The sequence below is a fragment of the Brachyhypopomus gauderio genome, unplaced genomic scaffold (genome assembly GCF_052324685.1).
Source record: "Brachyhypopomus gauderio isolate BG-103 unplaced genomic scaffold, BGAUD_0.2 sc138, whole genome shotgun sequence".
Lineage (NCBI taxonomy): Eukaryota > Metazoa > Chordata > Actinopteri > Gymnotiformes > Hypopomidae > Brachyhypopomus > Brachyhypopomus gauderio.
In genome coordinates, this window is record NW_027506959.1 from 245,606 (window position 1) to 262,661 (window position 17,056).

Here is a 17,056-nt window from a genome sequence, read left to right on the forward strand (position 1 = left end):
ATTCCAAGATAAAATAGGCACAATTCCACAAGCCTTATAGAAATTATAAAGGAACTCCAAGTTAGCCAACCCATTCAGGGGAGGTGTGTGTGTGTGTGTGGGGTGTGTGGGGGGGGGGGGGGGGGGGGGGGGGGGTTGTTAAAGTAGATTCAGTGTCAAATTAGAATGTCTCCCTCTGTCATCTACTAAATCAGTGTCCTCTTGTCCCATGTCGCCGTCCCTTCTGTTCATGTCCTTTGTTAAATTCACCTCCTTTTTTCATTAACCATTTCAGTTTAGCGTTTTGAGAGTTGCTCAGACAGCCAGTCCAGACCTTCATACAAACCTGTTCCTTGAGTGGCGCATGTAGCCTGGACATACCACTGTTGGGGAGTGGGGGGTCAAAATTATTTATGTATTCCTGATTCCTGTACATTTTAAGCATCTCACATATCTCTCAAGCATAGGGTGCACTACATCTGGGAGTCAACAACCAAACTTCAGTAACATCTGCATCACAAAACAGTCCCCTACACTAAGCCAATTACAGTAGTTATACAAATGGATAGGTGGTGTGGATGCATGAGTGTTGGTTATTAGAAGAATGTGAAAATGTGTCAGTATTGTTTTGTTTCGAGTCATATCTTATTAAAAGCTGGAGTGTTACTGACGATTAGGAGCAAACACTTAAATATGTAAAACTCAGGTGTCAAAAAGCACAGACACACACACGTTACTCTGTCGAGGATTCCCTTACAGTTCTTAAGCATACTTACAGTTCTGCTCCGAAGTGCCTGCAAGCCAAGCTTGTCTGTCATTTCACTGATGGGCATGGCATTGGGCAAATCCTGCTTATTTGCAAACACCAACAGAACCGCATCCCTTAGCTCATCCTCTTGAAGCTGCACAAGACAATTTAATTTAATTATATCCACACAAGAGATGACTTCTCATATTACATTTATATTTTCATCATTTGGCAGATGCTTTAAACCAGAACAGCACATTACATTTATATACCATATAATATTACATAGTTACCAGTACGACTGCGGCGGCTGGTGCTGGGCGTGGCACTTACCATCTTCTGAAGCTCCTCTGCAGCTTCCTGTGCACGCTCACGATCATTGCTGTCTACCACGAAGATAAGACCCTACGATGGACACACACACACACACACTCATGAGCACCAAACTGCAGGGTACGAGTGTACTGACTTCAACCAGTGCCATCAACGGCCACTGTTACACCTGAAGTATTCACCAACGGCTTACATGATGCTGCACTGATACGCTTTTGAGGGAAAAGTCAAATTCATGGGACAATACATGTTGGTACCCAAGACAGGTCCTTTTTAAATTTATTAACACATAAATGGGTGGGGGGCGAGGGGGGGGTGGAGGTTGGCGTCTCAACTGACTCAGCGCTGGGTGCAGTTCTCCAATTTCTATCCCATTACCCCACATACCCACATCCTGCCACCTCAAAAAATGTGAAACAAGATGCACTGCAAAGCCACAACCAGTTTCACCATTAAACCACAATCACAGACGACACAGTGGACAGGGGCATCTGTCCAAATAAAGAGGCTCCCACAGGGTCTTTCCCACTATGGTGTAGTTTGTTTGTTTTTTTTTTAGGATGGATAACCACATTCAGAGATGGTCATAATATAGGCAGACAGTGCAACATGATGCAGAAAGTGAAACGTCACAATAGCATTTTGTGTAACAAGCACTATGGCTTTATTATATGGACAAAACCAGTTGTGATATGACTTGCCCAACAAACACACGATGGTAAACCCTTGATTTAACACAGCTGCATACTGGCCAAAATTATGTACATGGATTTGACTGTGTGAAAGGGGATGATTATGATTAATCGAGACTCTAACAGAACACATCAGGATTAAAATTCATCAGGATTATCTTAGATTGGAGTCTCACAACAGACAAGTGTTTTTTTTGTGTTGTTTTTATTTGCTAGAGGTCCCGCATGCATACCATAGGACTGATGTTAGAATTGCAAATAGCCCTTTTTGAACATTACAGTAAATGGTTACCTGTGTGTTCTGAAAGTAGTGTCTCCAAAGAGGTCTGATTTTATCCTGGCCACCTACATCCCAAACAGTGAAACAAATGTTTTTGTACTCGACGGTCTCCACATTAAAGCCTGCAAAAACAAATAATCGTTTTGTGATTAGACACTGACACCGACACAGAATAATGTTATGCTATGACATTTCAATCTGAAAGTCCCAATTAACAGGACTTGCTAAAACAGTGCCACACCCACTCCAGGACTTCCTATTTGTTTACTCACCAAAGGCATTATAAAATACTGTGTGTTTTAGTAGGGGTACTGTTAATTGCTTGTGTTGATAAAGCATTACAAACTGGTCTACGAGCTTTGGCAGTTGCATACAAAGATTGTAAATGTCATATTAATCGTAACCAAAGAATTTTATTATTTATTTCATGCTAAAAAGCTAATAGTGTGTTTACCAGCTATCTGAAATGTGGCAATTTGTGCTGAAATACATTTCCATATGAACATTTAGTTATCTTAACATTGGGTTATGGGCTGCATTGCAACAAACCTATAGTTGGAATTGTTGTAACAATTTCTCCAAGTTTAAGTTTGTAAAGGATTGTGGTTTTCCCAGCCGCATCAAGGCCAACTGCAAAAAAGAAAAGAACATTTAGATCGGCTACAACTGATAAATATATTCATGATTGGTTTTTTAGCTCAGAGTCCGGGGAAAACCACACAAACATCAATCAAAATGCTACTACTACAATTAATGAAACTTAGACCAACTACTACCAATACCATCACTCAAAATACAATAACGAGGCGCAGGGACTTGTAACTATAAAGCTAGCTTATCTGCCCTGGCTAGGATAACCCCATTAACCACACATAAATAAAGAAACTTCTAACTAAATAAATACATAACTTTAAGTAAACGGTGTAAAGAGATAAGACTGCCGTTATATCGACAACGTTAGCCTTGTAGCACCCAGGCTGAGGGAAACAATGAGCGGGCAGCTAGCTGACTAGCGGGGCAGCCAGTCGGTTATCGACGTTAACGTTACTTGCAGAAACCACTAGAACTTGCTCCTGAGTGCTGAGATTTGGTTTCTACTCACCCATAAGAATTCTCATTTGCTTCTTTCCAAAAAGACGGTAAAAAACACTTGAAATCGTTAGCCCCATTTTAACTGTCAGCGTCCTGGTTAGCTAAAGTTACTGATGAATCAAGAGCAGACGGCTAACGCGTTAGCTGGTTCTTGAGCTACATCAACTACCGTACAGGTCCGAGAGACGTTAGCTAGCTTAAACTATCCTACACTGATCTGGTTTCTGTTTATCTTAAGCTGAACTGCTGAAGGGTGCAGTATTTTAACAGTGAGCACTCTAAAGGAGCTACATGGACAGAGCTGAGTTTTTCTCCAGCTCGGTGATCTACCACGTCGCACTTCTCGCTGCTTCGCCTTCGCCGAAGTTACGTCACATGTGCCACATCACTAGTCATTTATAACAAAGGATTTACATAGTAAATCAATAATCAGTGAGTCATAATAATCTTTATTTACATGTTTATTTATCATTTTCAGTTCACTGTCTTAAGCAAAATAGACTGGAGTACTAGGCTGATCTGAAAATTTGACAATATTCATAGCACATCTGGAAAACCCTTGTTTTAAGCGAGGATGAATTATCAGGTCTGTGGAGTCTTCCTTCATAAGGACACTACAATATTTCACACTAACTATATCTAATTATATTTTCAGATATACAAGGTTTTTGTTCTGAACCCCGAATTTGTTTGTCCCGAGGCTGCGATCTAAGAGTGTTACGTGCTTTTGTTTCAAATGTCTGAAGTGATATTGTACATCACATGCTTCACGTTTCTTTCTCTAGTCAATTCACTAAGAAAGTTTTGACAGTCACTCCACTCCACTCTGCATTTATATCCCCCTCTGCCGTTAACTGTCAGACCTGCGCTACAAAGACAATGATTAGGACATTTAAGCACACTTGTGTTCATTTTCTACAGAACGAGTGAGGGAAAGAGTGAGAGCTCACGAGACGCCATAAACGGAGGACGCGGCAGTTACTGTTAAATCTGCACATTAAAATTAAGACTGTTGTTATTGAGCATAACGGTAGCAGAATCCTCACAGAAGCATATTTAGTAATTATAATGAATTTATACCCTGAAACACAGAGCTTTAAATATAATAATAATAATAATAATAATAATAATAATAATAATAATAATAATAATAATAATAATCATGCTTATACCACTACTACTGATAATAATTGCTACTAATTACTATTAGTATTATTAATGTAACAATTTAATTACGCACTGTAATATCTGAAATTACAATGTAATAACATTTTGTAATTATAATGTTTAATAACTAGGTAATTACAATGTGTAATAACAATTAAATTACAATGTAATACCATGTTGTAATTATACATTTTAACTATGTAATTAACATGCTGTATGTATCCCTCTGCCAGTGAGAAAGATGATGACATGGATGTAGGAATCAGACATCAGTAGGTTAGTGCTACTGAGTTTTACTTCTGACTGGCCCATGGAATTTAAATATTTTATTACGTATTGCCTGAAAAGTGACAGTGATTTGCTGTCTGGGTAGAGTGGACTAGTGAACTCTCTAAACACACTGCTTTTTACATCATAGAACGCACGACCCTGACAAGACACCAACTCGGTTCTGTAAAGCTCTGCCACCCAAATAATGTCACCAAGTGGTTTTCTGATCAGCATTGACAAGGGTGGAGATCGTTAACAAATTGACACAAATTGACCACATGGCTATACATGGCTATATATATATAGCCATATATATGGCTATACAGAAATAAAATACACATGTAAAATATCTGTAATTAATAAAGTGAAGTTGCATGAAAGGCCTATCAGTTAGTTGCAAATATGTGGCATCTGAGGCAGATATTTCTCATCAGTCATCGTCATGCTCTTTCACCCAGACCCATCAGTGGTCCCCCATGGCAGGACACAACCCTGGGACATCAGGATGTGGACACTTAATGTCCTCATTTAATGGTGCATTGCTTAAGCATATTTTAGTGTGTCAGTGTTTAAGACAGTGTAGTGTCTGTCAGACAGACACAAACTTACAACAGTAGAAACAGAGGAAGCTCTGCCACTATGCTGTGATTTTATCAGATTTTTTCTTTGTTTTATAGTAAATTTCTTTGTCTTTAAGTTTGTTTTATAGTTTGTTTATGTAATAACTCACCTGACACCTGGTTTTATTTAGCTTCATGATTCTGATGTGAAAGTGAGCACTGGCCTTGTGGAGTACCCTTGTCTATGAAGGTTTCATACATGTACCTTATCAAGCTATCTATCTGAAGGGATTGTCATGACCGCAGAGGTTAAGTCTTGAGGATGTATATAATTTTTTTTAGAAAGTATTAGGATCAATAGGCCTATGCAAAATGTCTTACATTCGGATCAAGGCAAGTGTACCAATTATTTGCGTTTTGCATAATGCCAGTTACATTACAGTAACTAATAACTGGTTTTATTGATATATTTAAGCCGTTTCTGATCAGACCTAAACTCGAGATGGCTTTATGCAGCCTAACTACATAATTCCGTTGGGAGAGTTCACTATACTGAATTCTGGTTTCTTCGTCCACTCGGTGGCGCCGGACACGTTACAGTGAATAACGAAAGCAACAATTTCGAACTTCCTGTTTAAAGATCCAGGAAGAAGAGGCTAATGGCGACTTTGCTGGGACCCGAGTCCCCTTGGAAGGGGGGAAATAAAATAACTCGCAACAGGAACATTTTAACACGAATACGGCAAAGTCAGATCGCAGGTCGAGGCTTCAGCAGAGGGACGCAGGTATGAAGTGCGTGTGGATGTTGGACGCAAGGCTGTCCTTCACAAGACATTATCGGGCTTTCGCGTGTGGTTTGGACCGGAGCCGCAGATACGTCCCTCTCGACGGGTTAAATCACCGTAAATCACGCCGATATGACAAGCAGCCGTTAAACACCCCCGTGTAACGAGTCGACGTGGGGCTTAACGTACTCCTAAGAGAAGCAGAACAACTTAGACCAAGCCAGTTAAAGAAAACTTCACCGCTGGCCGTGCCTGCTGACACTTCGCCTTCCTTTTTACATTAATTTCTGTCTAGTTAGCTATCAAGCGAGCTTCATAAGTAAAGTACCACAACAAAAACCGAAAATGTGTGTTTATGGATGCACACAAACCGTGACACGCAGTCGGTAAACGTTTGTTTGCGCACACACCCCTGCCACACTGGTTTTAGCTGGATTAGCCAACCCAGCTAGCGCGTCTTTGGGTTAGCTAGCTCATCCTGGTGGCAATTTTCCCATTTTTAGCTTAACATTGAGCCCCACAAAACACCACAGCTTCAGGGTTTTTGTTCATTTGTTAGTTAACGTGGTAGCTGGTGTCTAATCAGCCAACTGGTGTCGTTTCTTCGGTCGCCATTAGCTTTAGCGTCGTAGCTATGTAATGTTTTGGCACAGCTGATGTTCGTTAGAAACAAGGACGTGTTTCACGTACGTAGAAACTGTTTTGTGACCAGCTAATGTTGACCAACACGTTATTTTAAAAACTTTTACTGTGACACTGTGCTTCATTACGGTGATTATGTTCAATCAAAACGAACGCCCAGACTGGTTTGGCTCGCTGCAGTCTCCCTTTAAGCCGCGTAGCGTTACCGTGCGTTCACACTAGGAGCGAGAAAGCCACAGTTTTATTTCTTCAGACTGGGAGACTTTGTACTCCTATTTAGCGACAAGCAGGATCTCCAAAGCAGTGCTCATGTGCTCTTTACACACTTATAAAGAGACGTGGGGCAAGAGAACCGTAGTTTTATTATAACCCCCTGTATCCAGAGTGATTTAATAAGGACTTTCAAAATAAAGAGTCTCGTAATAATGGTCTTGCATTTTATTCATTTGAAAATGAACATTCCTTGCGTTATGCCAGACACTTTAGATAATGTCTCTAGATGCTCCTTTTGCTAATGATTTTGTTCTGATACTTATTGTTGTTAATGCTCAAAAAATGAAAACTATAGTTTCGTACTCAGTATAATGTATATATTTTTCTACAGAAAGAATTGAAGAAATACATTGGAACGAAGTAGCAGAGATTTTTTGTCTGATGAGGAAAAACGTTGGGTGAAATTAACGCCTGCTAATGTGAACGCACAGTGACTCAGATCAGTTAACAGTTTCCAGGTTCCTGTTCCCAAAATTGGTCATTAGTAATTGACTGTCTGGGTTTTCTTGTAAGAGTTTATGGGTTATTGAAGATGCTTTCAGAAAAGCCCCATGAAGGATCCATGCCTGCACACACAGGTTGAAGTAGATGCATCTTTGCATCACCAAGTTTCATGCCACCTTAAATGATGATGCAGAAGGCGCTTAATAGTCATTCACACATTACAAACCAATGCAGGCCAACACAAAGATATTTGTGTGAAAGATATTTAAGGTGGATTGGAACCTTTCAATTGGAAGGTGTGGATAAGAAGCTATGTGGTCTCTTGTTTCTTTTAATGATTGTGTTCTTCTTAATATTGCCTTTAGATCATACAGCCTTGTTTTGTGTGACATTATTTTTGGAGAAAAAAGTCTTCCAGAGACATACTACATAAAGTACAATCTGGAATTTGCAAAAGAGCATGCAACTGATCTGTTGTTTGTCTTTTGAGTTTCATAATTGCACAAACTCGTTAATCACCACTTAGATTCAATGTAGTTTTGGAGTCATCACTGCATATCTTCTTGTTGCATTCCCATTGGCCGTTACAGTTTTGTAGTGCCATGACCACATATGCTCTTGCTGCATTCCCATTGGCTGTTGTTGTTCGGCAGCTCCCCGCGGCTCTGCTCCAGGAGAGGGATAAGAGTGCCCGGTGGCATGGCATCCCCGTGCTCCTGCAGGAGCTGTACGGCAGCAGTCATCTGAACAGTGACTTCATACGCACACGGAGCGTGCTCAAGGTAGCGTGAACCCTTAACACACAGCTGTGGTCAGTAACGCAGCCCGACAGGAGGGGGCTCAGAATGATCCATGTCTAAAATGTAGTGAAATTATTTCAGCTGAATGGTTTGATTTGCTGCTGTTTATTAACCTTGAGGAGATTGTTAAATTAAAGTTTTGTTTAGAAAATTGGACGGAATCCTCGACCACGTTTTGACACTCGGGTACTAGTGACTGCACGTCCTTTACGAAGAATATCTAAATGCTTAGTGAAAAAATAACTAATAGCACACTAGTATACGTGTGTTTAGTATGTTCTGTGCTCTTTAACTTGAAATTGTGGGTTTATTTATTCCAAATTCCCAGTTAGGTTCTGTCCAAAAATATTCTGTCCCTTCACCCCCCTCCCCCATCCCCACTCATTTTTTAAGTCATCAAGAGTTTACTGTTTATTTTTGAGCTCAATGTTTGGATGGGCAAAAACATAGTAACAGTATACCATTGAATTAGAGGTAATAAAGCAAAAGGTTAACCATCATGACTCACAGAAATGTAAAAATGTAATCAACATCCATTATGATAGCAATTTTGGCCAACACTGCCTATTGGGTACAAGTGCCCAGACTCCAGTGCACTCCAAACTCTACAAGCATTTTCTGGAGCATTTTTGACTGCGTGTAGATTGTAAAGTCAGGGAAAACCTGACGCAACTCTCATTGTGCATTGTCGCTTCTCTCGTAAAATTTTGCTAGCACCGTGGCGTCCACTGCTTTCTGTGCCCTCTACAAGGAGTTTCTCTGAGGAAAGCCTTCTGCTTCTGTTCTGCGGGTAGATTTTCTGTCAGGAAAACCCTGATGTGTCCATTCCTCCATTGCAGGAGCTGTCCTCCTTGCTCTCGATGGAAGCCATGTCTTTTGTAACCGAGGACAGGAAGACGGCCCAAGAGGCTACTTTCCCAAACACGTACACCTTTGACCTCTTTGGCGGAGTGGATGTAAGAGGTTTTTTATGGTCTTTTAGCTTTGTCTCACCTTGAAGCAGACATGTTTCTGAAATATTTGTATGATCTTAAGGTTGTTTAATTGTGTGTTAACTATCACTTGTTTATTTATGTTCAGCTTTTGGTTGAGATCCTGATGAGACCCACTCTTACCTCAATGAAGAAAAATAAGAGTAAGTGTGAGAAGAATTGAACCATTAGGCTATAATCTCTGGGCAATTAGGATATAATCTGTGAACAATTAAACTTAATTCTCGGAGCAATTAGGCTCCAGTATGCAAAGCATTGAGCTCTAGTGTGTGAAACTGTCTAAGCTCAGGTGATTTGTATTTCTCCTCAGTAATGTGGATATTGTGAATTATTTCAGTGAATGACGACTTGGTGAAAGACTGCCTTAGTGTGCTTTACAACTGCTGCATTTGCGTAAGTACTCAGCTGTTACATCACAAGTTCACCATCATAGTTTTATGCAGTTTGTTAAGACCATCTTGGTGGTGTTTGTGTGTTTTTTTTTTATGTTGGTAACTGTAATTGTGGTGGTGTTGTTTCTCAGACGGAGGGTGTGACAAAAAGCCTCGCGGCAAGGGACGATTTTGTCTTCTTCCTTTTCACACTGATGACCAATAAGAAGATTTTTTTGCAAACTGCTACTCTAATAGAGGACATTCTTGGTGTCAAAAAGGCCAGTGACCTTAAATTAAAAACATTGTATAACCCAGTTTTAGTTAACCATAATTCCTTAGACACATTAGGAACTGGTTTGTTATTTAGCATTATTGTTTTATTTAAGATTTAAAAATGTTTACCTTTGTTGTCAAATATTTTGTAACTGTACTATCAAAGACTCAAATGAATCCAGAAAATTCATACCTCCTCCAGCACTAACAAACTTGATTTGAGTGCATTCTTACGTTCACTAAGAACATACTTGCATTGGATAATAAATCAGCATTACTGAGTTTGACTGTGTGACATTTCCTCTGCAGGAGATGATCCACCTGGATGGGATTCCTAACCTTCCTGGTCTGGTTCAGAGTTTTGACCAGCAGCAACTTGCCAACTTCTGTCGCATTCTGTCTGTCACCATCTCCGAGCCAGACGTGGGAAACGATGACAAACACACGCTACTGGCTAAGAACGCACAGCAGAAACGGGACAGCGGCCCCTCCCGAGCTGAGCACAACCAGGGTTTGCATTCTTTCAGAGCATTTTCTTCCCGGTTCTAACACGAAGATGTTGGAGACGCTTCAAATTGTCATTACGATTTCATTAAAGTGTAAATAGTGAAGTGTCTCCCCTTCTCCTCAGTGACCCTTCTGAACATCCCCGGCTTCATCGAGCGCCTGTGTAAGCTGGCGACACGCAAGGTCTCCGAAGCCACGGGCGTGTCCAACTTCCTGCAGGAGCTGGAGGAGTGGTACACGTGGCTGGACAACGCTCTGGTGCTGGATGCCCTTGTGCAGATGGCCACAGATGGAGTGGATCAGAGCAGCACTGGTAACGTTGTTTTTTGATGTCACGTAGCGGACGCTGACGCGATCGAAGTGAGACACCAGAGCGTTCATGTGTGTTGCTGTTAACTTTTGATTTCAGAGTCTTCCGATGAGAGCACGCTGGCCACAGTTCCTCTCCGACATCGTCTGCCTCAGTCCATGAAGATAGTCAATGAGATCATGCACAAAGTGGAGGTTCTCTACGTGCTGTGTGTGCTCCTCATGGGCCGGCAGAGGAACCAGGTGGGTATCCCTGCTCTACTTTTGAATTCACAGTCTGAGAGGTTGTTCTTGAAAGAACTGTAGAAGTTAGTCTACCTGGCTGATTTGTATGTCAAAATTCACAGGTCTTGCACAGGTCTGGAAAAACCTGGAATTTAAAAGCACTAATTTCTAGATAATTAAAATATTTTATTGTTTTGATTCAGTTTAAACAAGAAATTTACAAGATGCATTGAAAACATTAATACTCTATTGTCAATCTATTATAGACTTCAGGTCCCAAGATTCTAAATCTGCTTACATTGGGGGATTTAGAATTCAGTCAACTTAATCTTGCAATTTCAGCAGGAGACCTCTGATTTAGCAGAAAGTCTTATTGCAGATTATAATTTTCAAAGGAAAAACAGTCCTGGAGATCCAGTTGTATCTGCTTCTTCTTTCCCAACATAAATTGTATTCCAGCTTCTCAACCATTTTTCAACCAGTTCAGTCCTCGTCTACATATGTGAAATTCTTTCTACAAATCCTTGAATGCCTGAAAGAACAAATGGTACCCGTCAACTCAGAAAGTGGACGTTAAAGGTTTATATGACCATCCCTAATGCAGATGATTTGAAAACTATAATACATTACATGATGCAAGACCTGAGAAGAACCATCCCACAGATATTTCCATGATGCTGTCAGAACGTGTTAACTGAACTGCTTCAGCTTTCACTCTGAGTATTACAGATGGATAAGATGAGTTAGTATGGGTACTAAAATGGAAGCATCCTATTTAATCATGTTTATTCAATTCGTTTTTAAAACTTTTAAAACTGCAGGGCCTGTATTTGTAAGATACGTTACTGACATTTTGGTACTGCTAAATGCACATTTGAAGAGGTCGATGATGTAGAGATCCTGTCCCTTTATAAGGAACTTCCACTTATCTGCTACAAATGACAAAAACATTAATCATGCTGCTCAATAATAACTGTCGTACAGAAATCTTGAACGACTCTTGGTGCAGTACATGTTAATTCAAAGAAAGGTGTCTCAGACTGTGATGTTTTGTGTGAAGCCGGACGACTCCGTTGCACCTCAGGCAGTTCTGCACGATTCTCCTTCTCTTGCAGGTTCATAAAATGTTGGCAGAGTTCCGCCTGATCCCTGGCCTCAACAGTCTGTTTGACAAGTTGATCTGGAGAAAGTACACCGCCTCCAACCATGTGGTGCACAGTCAGAACGAGAGCTGTGACTGCAGTCCTGTGAGTTTCTTCTCTTGCTGTAGCGTCATCCAATGGTTTCCCCTTTACGGGAGTCTTTGAGTCGCCTTATTTTACGCTCCGTTCTTCTTTTTCATAGGAAATATCATTCAAAATCCAGTTCCTCAGGCTTCTCCAGAGTTTCAGTGACCACCACGAGTAAGTGACAGGCTGCTGGTTCATTTGGAAGGTTGTGTCTAATGTTGTGTACCATGCCCAAGGGTTAAATAAAGGATGCTGTTTTGTATCAGGAACAAATACCTGCTTCTGAACAGCCAGGAGCTGAATGAACTCAGCGCCATCTCGTTGAAGGCGAACATTCCTGAGGTCGAGGCTCTGGTCAACACGGACAGGTGAGCTTGGTCCGAAGACGAGAACGGCTGTCTCCTGCTCTTAAAACATGTGGCTTAGTTATCCTAATGTAACGCTGGCCAAACAAGGCTGTCGGTGAAATGCTGGTGATACTTGGTGTTTTAGGAGTTTGGTGTGTGACGGTAAGAAGGGGCTACTCACAAGACTACTCGCTGTAATGAAAAGAGAACCTCCAGACTCCTCTTTCAGGTAAGGCCACAGCGTCTGGAACAGCCAGACCATCGTCAACCCTGACGCCACTTTTCTATTCTTAACAATATTATCATTGTGTGTTCATTTCATGATTAAAAAAATTCTAATTCTGCACGAGTAAAATCCAAAGGTTAGCACAACAAAAGGCACAACAGAAATTCCAGTTATTCAGTTCCTCTGGATTATTACTCATCGTGTGCTGCAGTCTGAGTTAATGAGGCCGTCTGGACCCCTCTCCACCAGGTTCTGGCAGGCCCGTGCGGTGGAGAGCTTCCTCAGGGGGGCCACTTCATATGCAGACCAGATGTTCCTTCTAAAGCGAGGTCTGCTGGAGGTAAGGATAGCACCATAGCATACCAATCTCAAGTCCTCCCTTTCAAAAGCTTCAAACATTGCTGAATGCACCAGAAACCAACAGAGTTGCATGGTTTAATTTAGGTTGATTTGTCTTCTGCACATTGTGCTATCAAGGCTATGTTTTCTTGGACACGTTTTTCTGTTTATTGTTAGTTTCGTAACTACTATACAATCGTTTTTTTTTTTTTTTTGTTGATCTACTTTTCCTGTAGCACATCCTGTTCTGCATCATTGACAGTGGGTGTAGGTCCCGTGATGTTCTACAGAGCTACTTTGATCTTCTTGGGGAGCTCTTGAAGTTCAATGTTGACGCCTTTAAGAGGTTCAACAAATACGTGAATACGGAGGAGAAGGTATGAGACCACCTTCCTGCTCACAGTCCCAGTTCTGCTAGAAGCACCCAGCAAATATACGCCGTAGCTCACGTGTACCCACGTGAATACTGGTTCACATGCTCTGCTCTTCTTCCAGTTCCAGGTCTTCCTGAGCCAGATCAACAGCTCTCTGGTCGACTCCAACATGCTTCTGCGCTGCATCGTGTTGTCTCTGGACCGCTTCGAGAACCTGGCCGAAGACGTCCGAGGTATGACGACTGCTCCTGACATAAGAGTTTTAAAGGAACCCACGCTGGGTCCTGGGTATGGCTTCAATCTAAGCCACTTTTGCCATGTGGCTTTTCGAGGAAAGGATGAGCTACAATTAATCTTACATAATATAACAGTCAAACTTGACACACTACATTTTAAAAGATTATCACCCTTAAGTAACGGGTTATAAATAGTCAGGTGGTCAGTAAGCCCCACAGTGTGATCAGGACACTGACGTTTGGCATGATGGTCAAACTCCTACTTTCATCTGTTCCAGAACAAAGCCATACAACATGTGGGTTCAGTTGTAACTTTAACAATTCAAAGGCTTCTAAAATGTTCATGTTAACATTTTAGCTGCCAGTATGGGACTTGTGATTGAGTGAATGTTGTGAATTTTGATTGGTTACCGCCATGATTTGTAAGTGTCTGTGTGGGGCCCTGATTTTACACCATGCTGTAATCTAAGAAATTGCAGTAGTCAAGTCTAAACTAAATAAAATGGTTTCCTGCTCTTTAATGTCAGTCTTGCTTTTAAATGGTTAGTGCAACTATATGCTACTTAAGCTGATTTCAGAGGTAGGGGAAGAAACAACTTATATTGTTAAGCTGGAAAGGATCTTTAGCAAAATTCAGGCTTAGTATTCCGTTTAAAAATGGTGTGTGTGTGTGTGTGTGTGTGTGTGTGTGTGTGTGTGTGTGTGTGTGTGTGTGTGCTCTGTAGTAGTTGAAGTGCTCTCCGAGTGCTTCCTCTTGTCCTTCATGGCTCGGGTGGAGAACAGACTGTCGTTCCTCTTTCGCCTGATCAACATTATCAATGTTCAGACACTGACCCAGGTAAGCTCTCCCCTCCACTGCACACTTCCCCAGCCCTGCTCCCATTACTCTTGGTTCATTGGTTATACCAGTGGATAAGTGGACATTGGTCATGTGCATCTTGTGCTGCTGATTTTATGAACAAATTGCAGATGAACATACCAGCCTGATCTCTCAAATCCCTTCTCTAGTATCTGCTCTCATAATAATAACCTCTCTCCCCTGTCGTGCATCAGGAGAACGTGAGTTGTCTGAACACCAGCTTGGTGATGCTGATGCTCGCCCGGAGGAGAGGCAAGCTGGCCTTCTACCTGCGCGCTCTGCGTGAGAAAGAGCACGCCGAGAAGTACCCCGGCTGCCTGCTCAACAACTTCCACCAGCTCCTCTGCTTTTGGCAACGGCATTACCTCAACAAGGACAAGGACAGCACCTGCCTCGAGAACGTGAGCTCCGCCCACCGCCTACATGCGACACTCTTAGAGTTCATACCTGAAACTCTCATCGTTTCTTGAAGTTTGGTTTCTTAAGTGAAACCTCTTGCAGACGACGTGTGTTAAATAGAAACGTGACGTGTATGTTCTTCTGTACAGAGCTCCTGCATTCCTTTCAGCTACTGGAAGGAAACGGTCTCCGTTCTTCTTGGAGAAGACAGGACTTCCCTTTGGGCCGTAGCCAGCTACATCGATGAACCTTATATGGAGTTGGGCGGGGCTCTGCTTGAGGATTAACCCCGTGGGAGTGGCCTCGGGGGTAGCTGGGTTCCATGGCCGTGCTGCCTATTGGCTCACCTCTCCAGAGACTCCACCCAGAGGGTTGACGCCGTGGGACCGGCCCTCTCGACCCACTCATTGACATGTAGTAGATCACCAGTGAGGTTCCCACAGGCTGCCTGATCGCCTGGTCAGACTGAAGGGCTTCTTGTCTGCTGGGCCCCTAGGGGGGTGGGGTGGGGGCTATGTAACTATGTTTTACACAACAAACAGGGTGGTGAAGGCCATTCGGTTTGGTCCAGCGCAAATGTTCAGTGTGTGAAGATGTTCCATACTGTTCCATACTGTTAAACCTTGTTTATGGCCGTGTTTAGACCCCTGACACACGAAGAGCCTTTTAAACGAGAGCGGGTGGAGAGGAGAATGTTTGGTCCATGTCTGCAACTTTTTTGCATGAGGAGTGAACTCAGCCAGGCTGAAGTTTCGAGCTTCTCGGAGAAGCTGGCTGGCTCGTCCGGACCAGTCACCTGAGAAGTTGTCACCGGCGTGATGAGAGATGGGATCCTGCCGTGTGATTGGTCCCTGCTTATCTCACTCCCATATGAAGATGTGGTCATTTACCTTTGACCCTTACCTGCCTCTTTCTTCCTGAAGGTCTTGGTTTCAAAACATGATGAAAGCAATCAGGACTACTTAGTTTAAATTCTTAGCACCATCATCAAACACCATGATCTTTTTTTTTAGCCCTCCCATCTCATGTTTGTTTTATTTTACACTTTATTAAGAGTGAACTCAGCAGGTATTAAAAAGCTATGCAGATTCATCTACTCAAGGCTAAAAAAAAAACAAACAAAATAGAAGAAGGAAGTACTTGTCCTCGTTTATGTAGCCCTCCCATAAATGCTGCCACCTAATGATGGCGCCTTTTGGCCAAGCTCCTAAATTACTGTAGAAAGCAACAGAAATCTCGCACTCTAGGGCTGAGCCAGTCACTCACTAGCTGGTGCTGTCAGTAGTCGGTAGTCTTTCTTTGATGGAGCTAAACATCTCTTCAGGTGCTCAGTATTGGGTAGGCAACCTAGACATGAGACAGGGTAGCAATTGTACCAACTACCTCAGTCCAACCCACTACAGTAAGTTTGAGTGTTTATTAGGACATTTGATCTGTTGCACATAAGTTCGCTTTATAAAAATGCGTTTGTTCATAACGAAATGTTTATTTCACTTCTCTGCCTTTTGTTTTAATTATGCACCAAATGCATAAATTGTTCACGTTCTCATTTTTGGGTATCCCACACTTGAGTCACCTTTTGCATATTCTGTTCCTGTCGTGCAGCTCACGTTTTCATCAGCAACACGCCTTCTGTAAGCAAACCACGTGGGTGTGGTTGCCGTGATCAGGATCTGAAGTCATGTCAACAGGTCTGAATGATGCTGGAGTTTGCAGTTCAAAAATGTGTTGAGCACCATATTCACCACCAACTAACATTTACCAGCAATGTTGAGCTTTTCTTCCTATGAAAAATATGATGGGGGAATTGTGACCTGGAAATGCATGGTTGTGTCTGTAGGTATTCACCTATTCACACATGTAGACTGGGGCTTATGATATTTTTGTCATAAGAAATATTGAATCAGGTGGCCAAGTTTTTTCAATTCATTTTTGATGTTTTTTCAGTCCTAATCTAAGTTGAATGCCAATATTGATGTAAGCATAGCTGTTGCCATAACAAGATCTCTTCTTTGTATATGAAAACATTTACAGCAGCTTTTAATCATCTGTTTCCTGTTGTGCATATTTTATTTGGGACTGATGTGTGCCAATATTACCGACTTGGCTACGTAATTTATCAAAATTTCATGGAATTATTAAAACTTCCGCTCTACAGTTAAGCCACCTGAAACCCAGTAGGTGTCTTTTAATAAATTTGAGTTTACTACTTTTGGGTCTGTCTGTGTTGAATATATTTCTGAGCCTCTGAGCTGTCAGTGTGGTCAGTTATGGAGTACTGCAGGATACAGAGATTGTTGAC

At 41.8% G+C, this 17,056-nt stretch overlaps 2 protein-coding genes across 2 annotated transcripts; one reads left to right on the forward strand and one right to left on the reverse strand.

The window, feature by feature from the left end:
• Window positions 1-135: 135 nt before the first annotated feature.
• On the reverse strand, window positions 136-3,480 carry arf4a (ADP-ribosylation factor 4a). Its single transcript, XM_076994309.1, has 6 exons — window positions 3,135-3,480; window positions 2,582-2,662; window positions 2,045-2,154; window positions 1,061-1,132; window positions 756-881; window positions 136-362 (listed from the first exon to the last, which is right to left on the reverse strand). Exons 1-6 carry the CDS (start codon window positions 3,199-3,201, stop codon window positions 276-278), a joined length of 543 nt encoding a protein of 180 aa, XP_076850424.1. The 5' UTR covers window positions 3,202-3,480; the 3' UTR covers window positions 136-275.
• A 2,259-nt stretch (window positions 3,481-5,739) lies between these two features.
• Window positions 5,740-16,963, forward strand: trpc4apa (transient receptor potential cation channel, subfamily C, member 4 associated protein a). Its single transcript, XM_076994305.1, has 19 exons — window positions 5,740-5,906; window positions 7,919-8,047; window positions 8,905-9,021; window positions 9,146-9,200; window positions 9,395-9,450; window positions 9,581-9,709; window positions 10,014-10,215; window positions 10,336-10,524; window positions 10,621-10,763; window positions 11,861-11,992; window positions 12,090-12,148; window positions 12,241-12,342; window positions 12,467-12,550; window positions 12,797-12,887; window positions 13,123-13,263; window positions 13,382-13,493; window positions 14,222-14,334; window positions 14,550-14,756; window positions 14,904-16,963. Exons 1-19 carry the CDS (start codon window positions 5,781-5,783, stop codon window positions 15,039-15,041), a joined length of 2,325 nt encoding a protein of 774 aa, XP_076850420.1. The 5' UTR covers window positions 5,740-5,780; the 3' UTR covers window positions 15,042-16,963.
• Window positions 16,964-17,056: the final 93 nt, after the last annotated feature.